Source organism: Uloborus diversus, unplaced genomic scaffold (genome assembly GCF_026930045.1).
Source record: "Uloborus diversus isolate 005 unplaced genomic scaffold, Udiv.v.3.1 scaffold_14, whole genome shotgun sequence".
Lineage (NCBI taxonomy): Eukaryota > Metazoa > Arthropoda > Arachnida > Araneae > Uloboridae > Uloborus > Uloborus diversus.
Genome location: NW_026558098.1, coordinates 5,343,736 through 5,360,979, shown reverse-complemented (window position 1 = coordinate 5,360,979; position 17,244 = coordinate 5,343,736). Strand labels below are relative to the sequence as shown.

Here is a 17,244-nt window from a genome sequence, read left to right as displayed (position 1 = left end):
TTGACAAATCCGTATATGACTGTTATTTTTCTCTAATGCTTTGTGTAGTTTTTTTTCATTGGTTCTTCGTTATTGAACAAACTGGTGGCTGATGGGTAAAAATACGTTTTATGATTTATCTTTCATTACAAATCTCCCAGTTTAATAGATCCAATATAACCAGACCTTGCTAGTCGAGAAAACTCTATTCCTTTCATGGCTTATACTTGCTAATCAAAGAAAGACAAAACTGCTATGTGATAAGAAACCTCTCCAACCACGAAACAATGAAATCTATCATCCCTGAGTTAGGAAAAGTGATTTCTGATTGAAAGCTCTTCAAGTGCAGCTTCAGAAGTTACAAACTTCATGTAATAATTTATGCTACGGAAATTTACATTTGGGTCAATATTTGTTCAAGCATTTTCTGTCATTTCCTTTCTAAACAGACAGGAGTGTTAATACCCGAAAGAAGTTCTTCTCATGTGAATGTTGTACAAAGACTTTTCCTGCAGCTTCAAGATTCCGGAGACATATGTCTTCCCACGCAGCTGAAAAAATTGCTTTCATGTGACTCTTTTTCAGAGACCTTTTCTCAATCTTCTAGCTTAATGGCACAAAACACAATCCACTCCGAGAAAAATCTCCATTCGTGTGAACATTGCTCAAAAACTTATTCCCAGATATTCCAATTTGAAAATGCATCTAAGAGTCCATGCTGGTGAAGAAAACCCGCATATATGCAATTATTGTCCGAAGGTATTTTCTAACGCTGCAGACCTAAAGAAACATATACGTACTCACACTGGCGAAAAACCATTTTTATGTGACATTTGTTCAAAGACATTTACCCAGCATTCACATTTAAAGTCACATAGGAGGGTCCATACTGGCGAAAAGCCCTACAATTGTAAAAATTGCCCAAAGACGTTTTCTGATGCTTCAGCCTTAAGAAAACATATGCATACCCACACTGGCGAAAAACCGTTCTCATGTGACGTTTGTTCAAAAACATTTGCTGTATCTTCAAGCTTAAAGGCACACAAACGATTCCATACAGGCGAAAAACCCTATTCATGTGACATTTGTTCAAAGACATTTGCTCTAGCTTCTTGGTTAAAGATACACAAACGAATCCATACTGGGGAAAAACCCCATTCCTGTGACATTTGTTCAAAGACATTTGCTCTAGCTTCAAGATTAAAGATACACAAGCGAATCCATACAGGCGAAAAACCACATTCATGTGACATTTGTTCAAAATCATTTTCTAGTTTTTCGTGCTTAAAGAGACATAACAATGTCCATACTGGTGAAAAACGTTTTTCGTGTGATGTTTGCTCAAAGAAAATTTACTCAGTCTTCAGAATTGGCGATACACAAGAGAGTTCATACCGGCGAAAAGCCCTTTTTGTGCGAAATCTGTTCAGAGGCATTTTATGACGGTCGACGTCTCAAAGCGCATTTGAAGACCCATATTAGCACAAAACCGTTTTCGTGCGAGTATTGTTCGAAGTCTTTTGCGTACGATTCAGACTTGGAGAAACATATGAAGCTTCATGCTGCCAATAAAGGGTTTTCCTGTGATTGTTGTTCAAAAACGTTTTATAGATCTCAGGACTTAAAACAACATTCCAAAATTCATACTGGCGAAAAACCGCATTCCTGCCCACACTGTTCAAAAGCGTTTTTCAGTATTTCCACGCTGAAATCGCATGTGAGGACCCATACCGGCGAAAAACCATACGCATGTGAGTTCTGCTCACTTGCATTTTCTGAGCAGTCAAGCTATAAAAGGCATTTGAGGGTGCATACTGGCGAAAAGCCATATGCCTGTGAATATTGCTCCAAAACCTATTGCGAGCTCTCACACCTAAAAGTGCATGAAAGATTTCATACTGGCGAAAAACGATTTTCGTGTGAATATTGTGTAAAGGCATTTTTCATTCGTGGCGACTTAGAGAAGCATATGCGAGTTCATACTGGCGAAAAACCATACGCTTGTGAATATTGTCCGAAGGCGTTTTCTCAAGCTGGTCACCTGAAGAGTCATTTGAGGTCCCATACTGGTGAAAAACCATACTCGTGTGAATTTTGTCCAAAGACATTTGCTCATGCTCAGGGTTTCAAGCAACATATGGTAACCCATACAGGAGAAGCACCGCACGTGTGTGAATATTGCTCAAAACCATTTCATGCAATTTCAAAGTTGGACCAACATAGGAGGACCCATACTGGTGAAAAGTCTTACTTGTGTCAATTGTGTTCAAAGGCGTTTTCCAAACACAACAGGCCTGAAGGATCACTTGAGAACTCACACTGGAGAAAAACCATTCTCCTGTGAATTTTGTCCGAAGGCTTTCTCTACGTTTTATAAGTTAAAGGTTCATGTGAGGACTCATACTGGCGAAAAACTGTACCCCTGCGGGGATTGCTCAAAAACATTCTCTGTTTCTTCACAGTTGAAGAAACATGTGCTAGAAGAACATCAATTTCCTGTGACTGCTACACAAAAGACTCCCAAATCCGAGGACACGAAAGAGAGACAATAAGTACCCTGAATTTTGTTTGAAACCATTTGCACTGCAGTAGAAGACCATTATAACGCCAACCTATATAACGCAATTCTCTATAAAAAGCACAACTTTTCAGAAGTAAACAATATGTTTTGAAGTTTAAAAAATCTCTCTGTTTTGCTTGCAAGCACTAAAATTGAAAGGAAAATCAAATTTTGAAATAGTTTCTCAACTTTCCATCTTAATTCAAAGCTTTTAAGGGAAAATTAGTACTTACAGTAAATAGAAAATACCAGATGGGTCTTGAAAATGCAAGCTGTTATGCAAATCATGAAGCTAGCAGAAGTGAAGGATAATGCACTTTCTTTTGATTGTGAAACATATTTGTTTGTGAACAAATAATTGTAAATATTGGTGCTTTAATACTCATTGCAGATAAAACTCATTCTGAATTGCTAATATAAGAGATATATTCTGAATATTAGTTTCAAAATTTGTGAAATGATCTATATAATGCAAAAACCTGTATAACGCAACATCTGTGGTCCCAAGGTGTGCATTATAACGGTCTTCTACTGTACTAGATTGTTGAGAGTTGTTGTGTGTGGGAACCTGGACTTTTTCATTTCGCCTTCGTGTCAATTTTGCCCAAAGACATTTATTTCCTTATGTTCGAGCTTCAAGAATGTATGGTAACCCATACAGACTCAACACTGTAGTTATGCGGGTATTGTTCAGAGGTTCATTTTATGCAGCTCCGATTTTGTTCATTTTATACAACTCCGAAATTGAACAGGCACATGAAGCCCCGTACTGCTGAAAAGCAATTTTTGTTCGAATTTTGTTTACAGACATTTTTAGGTGCTGCATGCTTGAAGAAACATTTCAATACTCACACTGGTGAAACAAAGAATTCGTGTGCCCAAGACCTGATTGCCGGACAGGTCAACTAGATCGTGGCCTGGGGCCTTCATTTTGTAGGATCCTCCATGTGACTAAATCATTTAGTGTCCAATGTTAAAAAATAATTCATGTGCCCAAGACATGATTGCCGGACATGTCAACTAGGTCGTGGCCTGAGCCTTCAATTTGTAGGACCCTCCATATGACAAAAATCGTTTAGTGTCCAATGTTGAAAAAGAATTTGTGTGCCCAAGACCTCATTGCCGGAAGGTCAACTAGATAGTGGCCTGGGGCTTTTAATTAGTAGGATCCTCCATGTGACTAAAATCGTTTAGTGTCCAATGTTAAAAAATAATTTGTGTGCCCAAGATCTCATTGCCGGACAGGTCAGCTAGATCGTGGCCTGGGGCTTTCCAATTTGTAGGATCCTCCATAAGACTAAAATTGTTCAGGGTCCAATGTTAAAAAATAATTTGTGTGCCCAAGATCTCATTGCCGGACCGGTCAGCTAGATCGTGGCCTGGGGCTTTCCAATTTGTAGGATCCTCCATAAGACTAAAATTGTTCAGGGTCCAATGTTAAAAAATAATTTGTGTGCCCAAGATCTCATTGCCGGACAGGTCAGCTAGATCGTGGCCTGGGGCCTCCAATTTGTAGGATCCTTCATGTGACTAAAATCGTTTAATGTCCAATGTTAAAAAATCACCATCAAAAGCTTCAGTGACAATAAATAGAAAGATGTACATTTACCATACTACATAAATTATACAAGCACATGTCTAAAAGAGAAATACAGCAGTGGTCTTCGTGAGCATTCATCCAACCGTGCTTTGCCATTGTAACTGGTTTATTTTATGAAATACAAATAAAAACATTTGTAGTTGATATTCTCTTTTTGAAGTCCAACTTCATATGACTCTTAAGTATATTCACTGCTTTATACTTAAGAAAGTATTTAATATAATAATATTTCCATAGATTCCACCAAGATCGCCCAAATTATGTTTCGAAACTTCCATTTCGAAAAATTGCAGCCTGAGAGTCTGCCTTCACTCAATCCCGTTACCAATGATAGCCAATAGTCTTGTTTTCAATTTCAAAAAATTTCCGGGTACAAGGTTTTTCCCCCCTAACCAGGGTTGGCAAGGTTTTGGACATTAGGGTAGAATTCCTGGTTTTTACCGTCCTGTCCAAAACCCTTGTCTCCAAAACTGTCCGAAAGTGTCCAAAACTATATTCGTAAAGAAATTGTGTTTTGTGAGAAAACATCAAAAACAGAATAAAATGTATCAAAATAATGTTTTATATTAAACTTTATTCAATGTAACGTTCAACTTATTTATTCAGCTGATTTTAATCTAGTTACATAGAAGTTGAATTCTTGATTAAAATTTCCGTTGGTATGCACGAGTAATTTCTTTCTTTCTTTTTTTTTTTTGATAATAGTAACCAAATTTCCCTGTGTTTATGCATGTGTTCAAATGAAAGCAGGGTTGGCAAGGACTTTACCGTCTTGTTCAAAACCCTTGTATCCGAAATATTTTTTGTGGAAAAATTTTGTGAAAATATTTTGTGAAAAAATATCAAAAACAAAACGTGTCAAAATTATGTTCTTTTTGACTGTTTAATGTATTTATTCAATGAGAACATTCAAGTATAAATGTATATGTAACTTATTCACACAGCAAATTTTAATCTAGTTATGCAAAAATTAAATTTTTATTAAAAATTTCAATTTGTATGCATAAGGTTTTTTTTTCCCACCATAAACCAAATTTTTCAACATTTATGCAAGTGTGCAAAAGAAAGTGTTCAAAATATAGTGAATATTTGACTTATATGCAATAAATTAGTTTTTTATAGTTATGGAATATGTTTATAAAAAACATGAAATAAAAAAAGAATAGCCCAAGCTTCAAAATATAAGTGTTTAATCGTCAATTTCATGTTCTTTAATCTGTAATTCAAAAAATAATTTTGTCAAAACATCATGTAAAAATTATTTGCAAAAACCATTAAATACAGAGTGCGGCAGCTGTTTGAGGACGCACGTTATAGGAGTCACATTTTTCTGTGTTTTTCAAAAACATTGATTTTTTCTTTGCAGATAGACGTGGCAGACCCTATTCTAAGTGAAGTGGCATGCCGTTATTCTCTCTTTGGCTTCAGGGCCGACCGATTCAGAAATTGATGATTTCTTGAAAGTCGCTCCGATCATTTATTTACGAAGTTCTTAGAGAGTTGTTAGCTGCAAAGGGGGATGTGGTGGGAGTTTCCCCAAGGAATCGACATTGTCGACGCTCTGACAGTGTCAGGACCAGAGAATTCGTCAACGGGTCCAAGCTGCTATCGATGAGGACCCTTGGAAATCGATGAGGGCACTCCCTAATGAGCAGCAGGTTGGTAAGGCTACTATCCGACAACGGGGGTTCATGAGCAGGGCCTGATTAACACACAGGCCGACTAGACCAGGGGCCCCAAATTTTTCAAAACTTATGCATAGCATTAAAAACTAATGTATTTTTGTGAAAGTAATAAAAAATCCTCTTTTAATTAAATGTCAAGCGTTATTTTAACGTTATTTTACGTTGACTGAATGTGATAGAATAGAGAGGGGGCTTCCAAAGCATTGTGGGCCTTGGGCCTCACTTTCAGTTAGTCGGACCCTGTTCATGAGGACTTCTGTTACAAATCATACATGTTTCGGAGAGGACAGTTCATGTCCTGCAGGACCAAGGTTAACCATTTCACTAGAACCAAGAGACTTCTGAACAAGCTCAAACATCGCGAGGAGCCAGGAGTGCTTTGGTTTTTCTCGGATGGGAAGAATTTTGTTCAGGACCATAAGATCAATAGCAAAAAAGATCGTTGGCTGTGTAAAATCCCTAATGAGGTACCAGTGGTTATGCATACCAAATTTCCAGCATTGGGGATGGTTCTTGGTGTGGTGAAAGATATGTGAGCCTCTTCCTTTTTTTTTTTTTTTGGTCAAGGTGCCAGAGTTCATACTGTCGCTTACACAGAGATATTGAACAAAGTTGTCAAGCATTGGATTACTACTGCAGAACGTGGGGGACTATACGTTTTTCAACAAGACTCGGCAGCATTCCATGCAGCCAGAAACACTCAAGATTGGTTATGTAAAAATTTTCACGATTTATTTTGTCATGCCTATCATTTTGACCTCCGAGCTTCCCAGATCTCAATCTTGTGAAGGGCCTAGTTGAGAGGGACTCCAATAGTCGTTCCCTCAACATTGTTGCAGTTCTCAGAGCTGCTATTTTGGAAACAATGACAGAAATTCCGAAGACTCGTCTCAAGTTTTCCTGTAGTCCGTTTCGACAGCGTATAGAAGCTGTCATTGCCGCTGATGGTGGATCTTTTGAATGATGTTGTCCTTTATGTATCTGACCAAAAACTCTAATTTGTAATAAATGCTTTTTTTCCTCAATTTGTTGCCTTTTTTTTATAGTCATCAATTTGTTCTCAAATACCTGCTGCACCCTGTATATTAACCTTTTTTTAACGACGTTTTAATAACATTCCTTTGAGTTATTAATGGAACTGAAATTAGTTGTCTTGGAAGTGTTTTGAATTTTCTTTCATAACTCTACCAACTGTTACACAAGGAAGTAAGTCTTTATGCAGCTCAAGGCAGGGGTTCTCTTACTGGATGCTCAGAAAAAAAAACTCGGAAATCATGAGACTTATTAGAATATTGTAACTCTACAGGTTAGATTAGAAAACAGTCCATTACGTCATGAAAATGCATTAATGAAAGTTTTAACTAAACTTTTCATCTAATTATTGTTATGGACTCTATAATAATCACTTGCCTAACTTATAACATTTTTTATAGAACGCACTTTTTGATTAAATTATTGGCTGTTTTGAAAATGAGTTTTTATTTTATCTGTCCCAAGCACCTTGAAAATCATTTCAAGTCACTGTTGTAGAAACATTCAATGAGGACGTAGCAATAAAGATTGGAAATTTGATGTTTTAGTGTAATTACAAAACATGAAGTAAATAGCAGGAAAAAAGGACATTCATGTCTTTTAGATAGCTCTTTGACCACCAACCTTTTTTCAAACAAAATTTAGCAACTTTTGTTACCTACACCTCAATGTCACAAAATACCGTGAAATGCCCCTATGTTTTAGATATAGATTATGATACCAGACTTAATAGACTTAATATGTATAGCCTGTAGCGAAAGAGAGTCATAGCGGACATGATTCCAGGGTTGGCCGGATTGGACCCAATTGGGTTGTACCCAATGGGTTTTTTTGAAAAAAACCCCATCATTTAGCCCACTTTTGGGTTTCTTTAAATTTTCCGAGAAGTTTTTTAAGAAATTAATTAACTTAAATACTTAAACAATTTAAACTTCTGTTTTATTTGTTCTTCACCACAGACAATGGACATAAAAAATGAATTTTGAACTTAAATAGTATTTTTTAACTCTAACAGCATTAAAAAAATACTTCAAAGATTTTAGAAAAATATATTTAACTTTTTTCTTTAACTGGTCAATAAATGACTCAAATTATCTTGACTAAGTCCTGTCACGTCTGATTTTCTCAATATTTGTAGATTGTACAGAGAAAACTACTCTAGCTAAAAGGCTTTCATGTGAATTATTTTCTGCAAACCAACAAGTCTCAAATCTCGAATAAAGAAGGCATATTTTTTAGAAATAAATAGGTTTCACAAACGGTCGGACAGAAAACAGAATGGGATGTACAGTATTTTCATTATCTTACGAAAAAGTTGAATATTTCTTACTCTGTACACAGAAATAGAAAAACAGGCAACATAAAATTCAAAGAAATGTCTTGATGAAGCTGGAATTCAGTAAAAAGGGATTCAAACTACTTGAGATTCTACAGTACTTATGCATAACAAAATGAAATACAATATAGTAAAATGAAAAAAGAAATTGTAATTACAAACGAACAATAGATTTTATCACTCGAGAAGTAACTTTGCCTTAACTGTTGGTAATCATGGAAACTAAAAAATCTGAAACTTCATCATTCTTAGATTTTGTCGTCTTTTTTACTTTTCTTCAGAAAACGCTAAATTTTTTCAGCTTTTTTTTAACCCTAAAACAATTTTTGTGCTTTGTCCATACACTTACACGACACTATGCTACAAGTACCTCATATTTTCCCTAAAAAACCCACATTTCTTTTTAAAAACCCAGCTTTAGTTGGGTTTTTTTGGGGTTTTATTTAAAAAAAACCCTGGGTCCATGGGATTTTTTAAAAAAACCCAGGTTTTTGCCAACCCTGCATGATTCCGTTCTTTAAATTTATCAAAATTAAGACTTCACTGCATTAAATTTTTGCACGCTAAGTAGGATGAAGAGTCATTGTTTTAAGCTATCTAAATCTCGAGCTAACATGGAAATTAGGAAAAACTACTACTTTAGTAGGGTTGTGTGGATACTTGGAACAGCTTACCGGAAGAGAGCGGTAATGAGCAAGGGGGTGGATAGCTTTAAAAGGGCCATTGATCTTCATTGGGGACTAATAAAATGACTAAGACCAGCCTTACTCGTCCCAGAGCCTGTTGCTGGTCGTCACATTTATATTTGTATAAAGATGTTTCTTAATGTACTGTTATTTTTTTTTTCAGCAATATTCTGGACCAAATGATGTTGGATGCTCACGAGATTTAATTAGCAGTTTGCATTCATCATAGGAATTTAGTTGGAGGAAATATTGGAGTGATCTTAACTGAACTCAAGTTTTCTTATTTTCGTAAGTTTTGACAGAGGAAGTTATAAAAGCATTAAGTTTCAGTATGTACTGTTGAAAACGCTTATTTTCGTAAGTTTTGACAGTGGAAGTTATAAAAGCATTAAGTTTCAGTGTGCTGGTGAAAACGCTTATTTTCGTAAGTTTTGACACAGGAAGTTATAAAAGCATAAAGTTTCAGTGTGCTAGTGAAAACGTTTATTTTCTTAAGTTTTGACAGGGGAAGTTATAAAAGCATAAAGTTTCAGTGTACTGGTGAAAACGCTTATTTTCGTAAGTTTTGACAGATGAAGTTATAAAAGCATAACGTTTCAGTGTGCTGGTGAAAACGTCGACTGCAAGAGCAGGAACAGGCTTTATTTTTTGTAAAGTCTTCAATGATGGTGTGAAACATTACACATATTGAAACTTGTAAAAGGTTACATTTGCGGAGGAAACATTCATTCCTGTCCGTGTTGTTGAAGCAAATTTGTTTTTGTTCTCCTTTGTGCATAATATTTGTCATACATTTGCGGAGGAAACATTCATTCCTGTCCGTGTTGTTGAAGCAAATTTGTTTTTTGTTCTCCTTTGTGCATAATATTTGTCATACATTTGCGGAGGAAACATTCGTTCCTGTCCGTGTTGTTGAAGCAAATTTGTTTTTTGTTCTCCTTTGTGCATAATATTTTTCATACATTTGCGGAGGAAACATTCATTCCTGTCCGTGTTGTTGAAGCAAATTTGTTTTTGTTCTCCTTTGTGCATAATATTTGTCATACATTTGCGGAGGAAACATTCATTCCTGTCCGTGTTGTTGAAGCAAATTTGTTTTTTGTTCTCCTTTGTGCATAATATTTGTCATACATTTGCGGAGGAAACATTCATTCCTGTCCGTGTTGTTGAAGCAAATTTGTTTTTTTGTTCTCCTTTGTGCATAATATTTGTCAGTTAAGCGTTCAAAAGGAGATGAAGTGGAACTGCCATTAACAAGGACGTAGTTGACTGTTATTTTTCTCTAATGGTTTGCATATTTTTTTTCATTAGTTCTTTGTGTTTGTACAAACTGGTGGTCGATAAATAAAAATAAGTTTCACGAGCTATCCTTCCTTATATTCTCCCAGGATAAAAAATCCTGTGGAAACACACGTTGCTAGATGGGGAACCTCGATTCCTTTCATGGCTTATTCTTGCTAATAAAAAAAAAAGAAAACTGCTATCCGAGAAGAAACCACATAAAGCATGAAGCAATAAAATCAATCCATATTTGTTTAAGCATTTTCTATAGCTTTCCTTCTAAACGGACATGAGTTTTAATACTAGCAAAAAGTCCTACTCATGTGACTGTTGTACGAAGACTTTTTCTGCCGCTTCAAGCTTGCAAAGACATATGACTTCCCACGCAGCTGAAAAACTGTTTTCTTGTGACGTTTGTTCAAAGAAATTTGCTCTATTTTCAAGATTAAAGGTACACAAACGAATCCATACAGACGAAAAACTCCATTCATGTGACATTTGTTCAAAAGCATTTTCTACACTTTGGGGTTTAAAGAGACATAACAATGTCCATACTGGTGAGAGAACTTTTCCATGTGACGTTTCTTCAAAGACATTTACTGAGTCTGCAAGATTAAAAGTACACAAGAGAGTTCATACCGACAAAAAGCCCTATTTGTGCGAATACTGTTCAGAGGCATTTTATGACGGTCGACGCCTCAAAGCGCATTTGAAGACCCATATTAGCACAAAACCGTTTTCATGTGAGTATTGTTCAAAGTCCTTTGCGTGCGATTCAGACTTGGAGAAACATATGAAGCTTCATACAGGCGAAAAAATGTATTCTTGTGAGCGTTGTTCAAAATCATTTACTAAATCTTACGGCTTAAAAATTCATTCCAGAATTCATACTGGCGAAAAACCACATTCCTGTCCACATTGTCCAAAAGCATTTTTTACGACTTCCGCCCTGAAGGCACATGTAGGAGGACATACCGGCGAAAAACCGTATGCGTGTGAGTTTTGCTCACTTGCATTTTCTACGCTGTCATATTATAAAAAGCACTTAAGATTGCATACTGGCGAAAAGCCTTATGTCTGTGAACATTGTTCAAAGGCATTTCCTTGGTCTGGTTCCTTGAATAATCATATACAGATCCATACTGGCGAAAAACGATACTTGTGTGAATATTGTGCAAAAACGTTTGCTCAATTTGTTCAACTCCAGGGTCATTTGAGGTCCCATACTGGTGAGAAACCTTTCTCGTGTGAGTTTTGTCCAAAGACATTTTCTCATGCTCCGAGCTTGAAGAGACATATGGAAACCCATACAGGAGAAGCGCCACACGTGTGCGAATATTGCTCAAAGGCGTATACTGCAATTTCAGTGTTGGTCAGACATATGAAGACCCATACTGTTGAAAGATTCGTTACGTGTGAGTTGTGTTCAAAGACGTGTTTAGACAAAAGGGATTTGAAGCGTCACTTGAAAACCCATGGGGATAAACCACACGTCTGTGAATTTTGTTTCAAGGCGTTCCGTTCGGCTTATCCCTTAAAGGTTCATATAAGGACTCATACTGGCGAGAAACCGTACTCCTGCGGGGATTGCTCAAAAACGTTCGCTATTTCTTGGCGATTGAAGAGACATGTGCTGAAAAAACATCAGTTTCCTGCGACTGCTACACAAACGACTCCCGAATCCGAGGACTCGAAAGAGAGACAATAAGTAAACTGAATTTTGTTTGAAGCTATTTTCATTACTAGGTTGTTGAGAATTGTGTGTGGAAACTTGTACTTTCATTTTACCTTCGTGTCAATTTTGCCCAAATACATTTATTTCGGTGATATCCCAACTGCCACAATCCCCCTGGGGATCAGAGGCAGAGTTAGAAACAAGTAAAAAATCTTACTGGTCCCTCGGACCAGTCAACGTGAATATGTACTGGTCCTCAAACAATATCACTGGTCCGCTTTAAATTAAACACTAAATATGTTTGTACCAAAAAATTACTTACACTTTATGATTACATTTTTTAAGTTTAAGCTTATTGATAAAACACTTGACTGCAAAATTACTGTACGGCAAATAAAGTTCAAAATTTTAAACAATACAGTGAAACATGTGTATAACTATACTGTCTATAACAATATTTTTTTTTGGCCCCAGCAAAATGTCAGCAAGAATGATCAAACTGCCTATAACGATAATATGTCGATTACGATATTTTTTTTAGGTCCCAACTGTATCAATGTAGACAGGTTTTAAAGTATTAAATAACAATGCGAACACTTAATATTGAATAACAATGCGAAATAGATCAGCAACAAGTGAAACATTTTTCTTCTGATTAGGATTTTTTAATATACCTAAATGTTTCAAAGTTTAAAATTTTTAATTGGGGAAGTTTGGCAATACATATTTGAATCTGTAATCTTAAGCAGCCAAGTATACAGTCTGAAAACCAATTTCATTAAGCAACACTAAAAGTAGGCAACCAAAAATTTGTGCATTTAATAATTTGACCATTTTTACATTGTTTCAGGACGTTATTTTTCCCTCCAAGTGTGAGTAAAATGTAAATGTTTAATTTAAAATTAGATAAAACATTTGAAAATAACATTAGCTGTTAAAGAAGTCAACCAACGGTTTGACTAATAAATAGCTTAACATTGGCTAGGCTAATGCTTTTGGATTTTTTTTAGCAGAGTGTGATCAAAAATAGCCAGGAATTGGTGGTCCCGTGAACCAGTTTATTTTTTTATGGTAGTCCAAGGCAGGTTTCACTGGTCTAGGACCAGTGGACCAGCAGTAATTTCTAATGCTGAGAGGAGTGTAGAGACTGCCTCCATTGTTGACCTCGCTGAAGGGGGCAATGGGTTGGGGTAGAGCCCCTATAACTGGAGAGGCCGACGCATCCGCCATTTTGGAGCAAGCATATAACAGGGAAAGTTACCTTTATTGGCAATCCTTCGCCAAACATTGAACGAGAGAGTCGGAGAGCGAAGGGGAAAATTGGCGAAATTTTGGAAACAGTTGGCGTTGTTTCCAAGCTGCCAGTCACTTCGCGTGCCATTATTTATCCATTTCTTTTTTTCTTTCTGCATCTACTGAAAATCTGAAGAGCCAAAATCCTTTTTTGGAGTTGTTTACACAATTAACAACCGAACAACCACCCATCTGACTCAATTTAACACTTGCTAAAGAAATGTAAATATCTGCAGCTGTTGGATATAGTAAAAGTCTGTTGGCAACAGCCGGGCTGCTGTGGGATGTCGAGAACATGGCGATTGCATCCGTCGGTGTAAAGTAACAGCTCATAATTTATGTCTTGTAAAAATAAACCCATTTTTCGTATTTGTTGCATCCGTGTTAATAAAACACACTCGACACACCTCAGGCACGGATATAACAAAAGTGGCGACGAGGATTTTCACGAATTATGGACTATTAAATTGAATAGAATTCTGCAAGCATAAAAAAATGGCTAACACTGATGAATTACTGAAGCAACTAACACAGCTGGCATTTACAACAAATCAACGGCTGGAACTTTTGGAAGAAGCATTTCGCCAACATCAAGGCCCATCAGCAACTACAGCGTCCAATGGACCTGATAACGTTGAATTTTTAATGGAAACATTGGCGAAAGGTATTAGTGACTTTATTTACGACGCAGATCGCGGACTAACATTCGATAAATGGTACACACGGTACGAAGAAACTTTCAATACCGATGCAGCTAAATTGGATGACGCCGCTAAAGTTAGATTACTTTTAAGGAAATTGGATCTACCGTCGTATAATAAATACGTCAACTACATTCTTCCAAAGAAAGTCAAAGATGTAACATTTGCCGATACAGTGAGTCAATTGAAATCTATTCTTAGTCTTAAACAGTCAGTATTTCATAAAAGATACAACTGTCTTCAAATAAAAAAATCAGACTTCGATGATTTCGCCTCATATGTAGGCATTGTAAATAAAAATTGCGAGGATATTGAATATAATCAACTGGACATTGAACAGTTCAAATGCCTAATTTTCATAAGTGGACTAAACGCACCAAAGTATTATGAAATTCGTGCTAGACTGTTACAATTAATGGATAAACAATCCCCTAATTCACCAGTTGATATTCGCAAACTCGTAGAAGAATGCCAAACTTTCACTTCATTAAAAGAAGATGCAGCCATGATACAACAGTGCAGTTCAGCAAAATCATCAATTAATAAAGTTTCGAACGATAAATTAGCAAAATTTGGCGAGGAAAAATTTCAAGAAACCCGCAACAAAAGATCGTCTGCTTCCAAGTTTGATAAAAAGAAAAGCGCAAAGCTTGGTGAATCATCGCCAAATCCACGTAATGATAATCCAATTATGCCAAAATATCCTTGTTGGTTTTGTGGTGAAATGCATTTTGCAAAGAATTGTAATTATTCAAAACATCATTGCCAAAAATGTCACAGAATCGGGCATAAAGATGGATATTGTAACAGCGGACGCCAAGCTACTGCGGCTGGACGGAAGAAAAAAAAGGAAGTATTTTTCGCCTGATACAGAAGCAGTTTTTGCCATAAATGAAATTTCTGTTGAAGATAAAAGAAAATACATTTCCGTGCAAATAAATAATGAAATGGTCAAACTTCAATTCGATACAGCTTCTGACATTACTATTATTTCCGAAGATACGTGGAAACAAATAGGAAAACCAACGGCGAACAAAACAAAATTTTCCGCCAACAGTGCATCTGGAAATCTCGTAAAGTTAACCCATAAATTTGACTGTCAAATAACAATAAATGACACTACGAAGACTGGGACTTGTTTCGTAACAGAAGTACAAAATCTTAATTTATTTGGAATTCAGTGGATCGAACTGTTTGATTTGTGGGACGTTCCGATTTCAAGTATATGTTGCAGTGTTCGCTCAGTTCCGGACATTAATTTTACCCCGCAACTTATGAAGGAATTTCCTGCAGTATTTTCAACAGAATTAGGTCGCTGTACAAAAACAAAGGTGACACTACAATTAAAGAAAAGTGTTCGACCAGTATTCAGAAATAAGAGACCAGTGTCCCATGCCGCACTTCCCAAAATTGAAGAAGAGTTAGATCGGTTGGAAAAGTTAGGAATAATTTCGCCAATTGATTATTCAGCATGGGCAGCTCCTATCGTAGTCGTCAAGAAGCCAAATGGGAAAATACGAATATGTGCTGATTATTCAACAGGACTGAATGATGCACTGGAAACGAACAAGCACCCGTTACCCGTTCCAGATGATATTTTTGCAAACTTAGCTGGAAATTGCATTTTCAGTGTGATAGATTTATCTGAAGCATATTTTCAAATTGAAGTAGATGAAGATTCGGGTAAATTGCTCACTATAAACACTCATAGAGGACTTTATAAGTTTAACAGATTACCCCTAGGAGTGAAACAAGCACCTGGAGAATTTCAGAAAATTATTGATGCAATGATTTCTGGACTTAAAAACACAAGTGCTTATCTTGATGACATAATGGTTGCAAGCAAATCTGTTTCTGAGCATAAAAAGCAATTAAATGAACTTTTTGGAAGGCTTCAAGATTACGGTTTTGTCGTTCGTCCAGAAAAATGTCAACTATTTTTACCGAAAATTGAATTTTTGGGTCACATAATTGATGGCAACGGTCTCCATCCAAATCCAAAGAAAATTCAAGCTATTAAGGAAATGCCTCCCCCAAAGAACATTTCGGAATTGAGATCTGTATTGGGAGCTATAAATTATTATGGAAAATTCGTGCCCAGACTACAGAAAATCAGACAACCATTAGATAATCTGCTTCGAAAAGATGTTGAGTGGAAATGGACAAACAAATGCGAGCGAGTTTTTGAAGATATAAAGAAAATTTTGCTAAGTAACCTTCTTTTAACACACTACAACCCAGAATTTCCAATCATTGTTGCAGCTGACGCTTCATACACTGGAATAGGAGCTACTATTTATCATGAATTTCCAGACGGTTCCAGAAAAGCTGTTTTCCACGCTTCAAGAACTTTGTCGGCTACAGAGCAAAAATACAGTCAGATAGAAAAAGAAGGACTTGCATTAATATTTGCAGTAACAAAATTCCATAAGATGATATATGGGAGAGAATTTACCCTAGAAACTGACCACCAACCTCTCTTACGCATCTTTGGATCACCAAAAGGCATTCCAACCCATACTGCAAACAGACTTCAAAGATGGGCTTGCACATTATTGGCCTACAATTTCAAAATTAGATATATTTCCACGGATTCTTTCGGCTACGCGGACATTTTATCAAGACTAATTAATTCACAAATTCAACCCGAGGAAGAAATTGTCATCGCTTCAGTTCATTTGGAAACAACAGTAAATCAAATTTTGGATAACTCAGTTGAAGCAGTGAACATAACACACAAGCTTATTCAGGCTGAAATTAAAAAAGATAAAATAGCTCAACAAGTACTAGAATTTCTTGAACATGGTTGGCCTTCTCAGAAAAATAAAATTCCAGAAGAATTGAAACCATATTTTAACAGAAGAGAGTCCCTCTCAGTTGTAAAAGGATGCCTAATGTTAGGTGAACGCGTCTTTATTCCAGAGAAATTCCGATGCAAAATTCTAAAAGAGCTGCATAATGGACATCCTGGAATGGAACGCATGAAATCATATGCTAGAAGTTATGTATTTTGGCCTTCTTTGGATAAAGACATCGAAAATTACGTTAAGAGATGTCATCCATGCCAAATTTCTAGAAAATCACCCACCAAAACATTACTGCATTCTTGGCCATTAGCAAAAGAACCATTTGAAAGAGTACACGTCGATTATGCAGGGCCTATAGAAGGTTATTATTTCCTGCTTATTATCGATGCACATAGCAAATGGCCAGAAATTTTCACGACAAAATCTATTTCTGCACCGGCAACTGTAAAATTTATGGAAGAAACTTGTGCCAGATATGGAGTACCGAAAACAATAGTCTCTGACAACGGTAAACAGTTCACCAGTCATCTTTTTGATCATTTTTGTAAACAAAATGGTATCCAGCAAAGTACAACACCTCCTTATCATCCTCAATCAAATGGACAAGCA

The 17,244-nt window shown here is 36.4% G+C and overlaps 1 protein-coding gene across 1 annotated transcript; it reads left to right on the top strand.

Moving 5' to 3' along the window:
- Positions 1 to 10,689: 10,689 nt before the first annotated feature.
- Positions 10,690 to 12,193, top strand: LOC129232931 (zinc finger protein 846-like). The gene has a single exon (XM_054867034.1). The coding sequence runs from the start codon at positions 10,953 to 10,955 to the stop codon at positions 11,865 to 11,867; it is 915 nt and encodes a 304-aa protein (XP_054723009.1). The 5' UTR covers positions 10,690 to 10,952; the 3' UTR covers positions 11,868 to 12,193.
- The last annotated feature ends 5,051 nt before the right edge of the window (positions 12,194 to 17,244 follow it).

Coding starts and splice junctions, on each gene's coding strand:
- LOC129232931 (XM_054867034.1), top strand. CDS start 10,953: ATGAAGCTTCATACAGGCGAAAAAATGTATTCTTGTGAGCGTTGTTCA.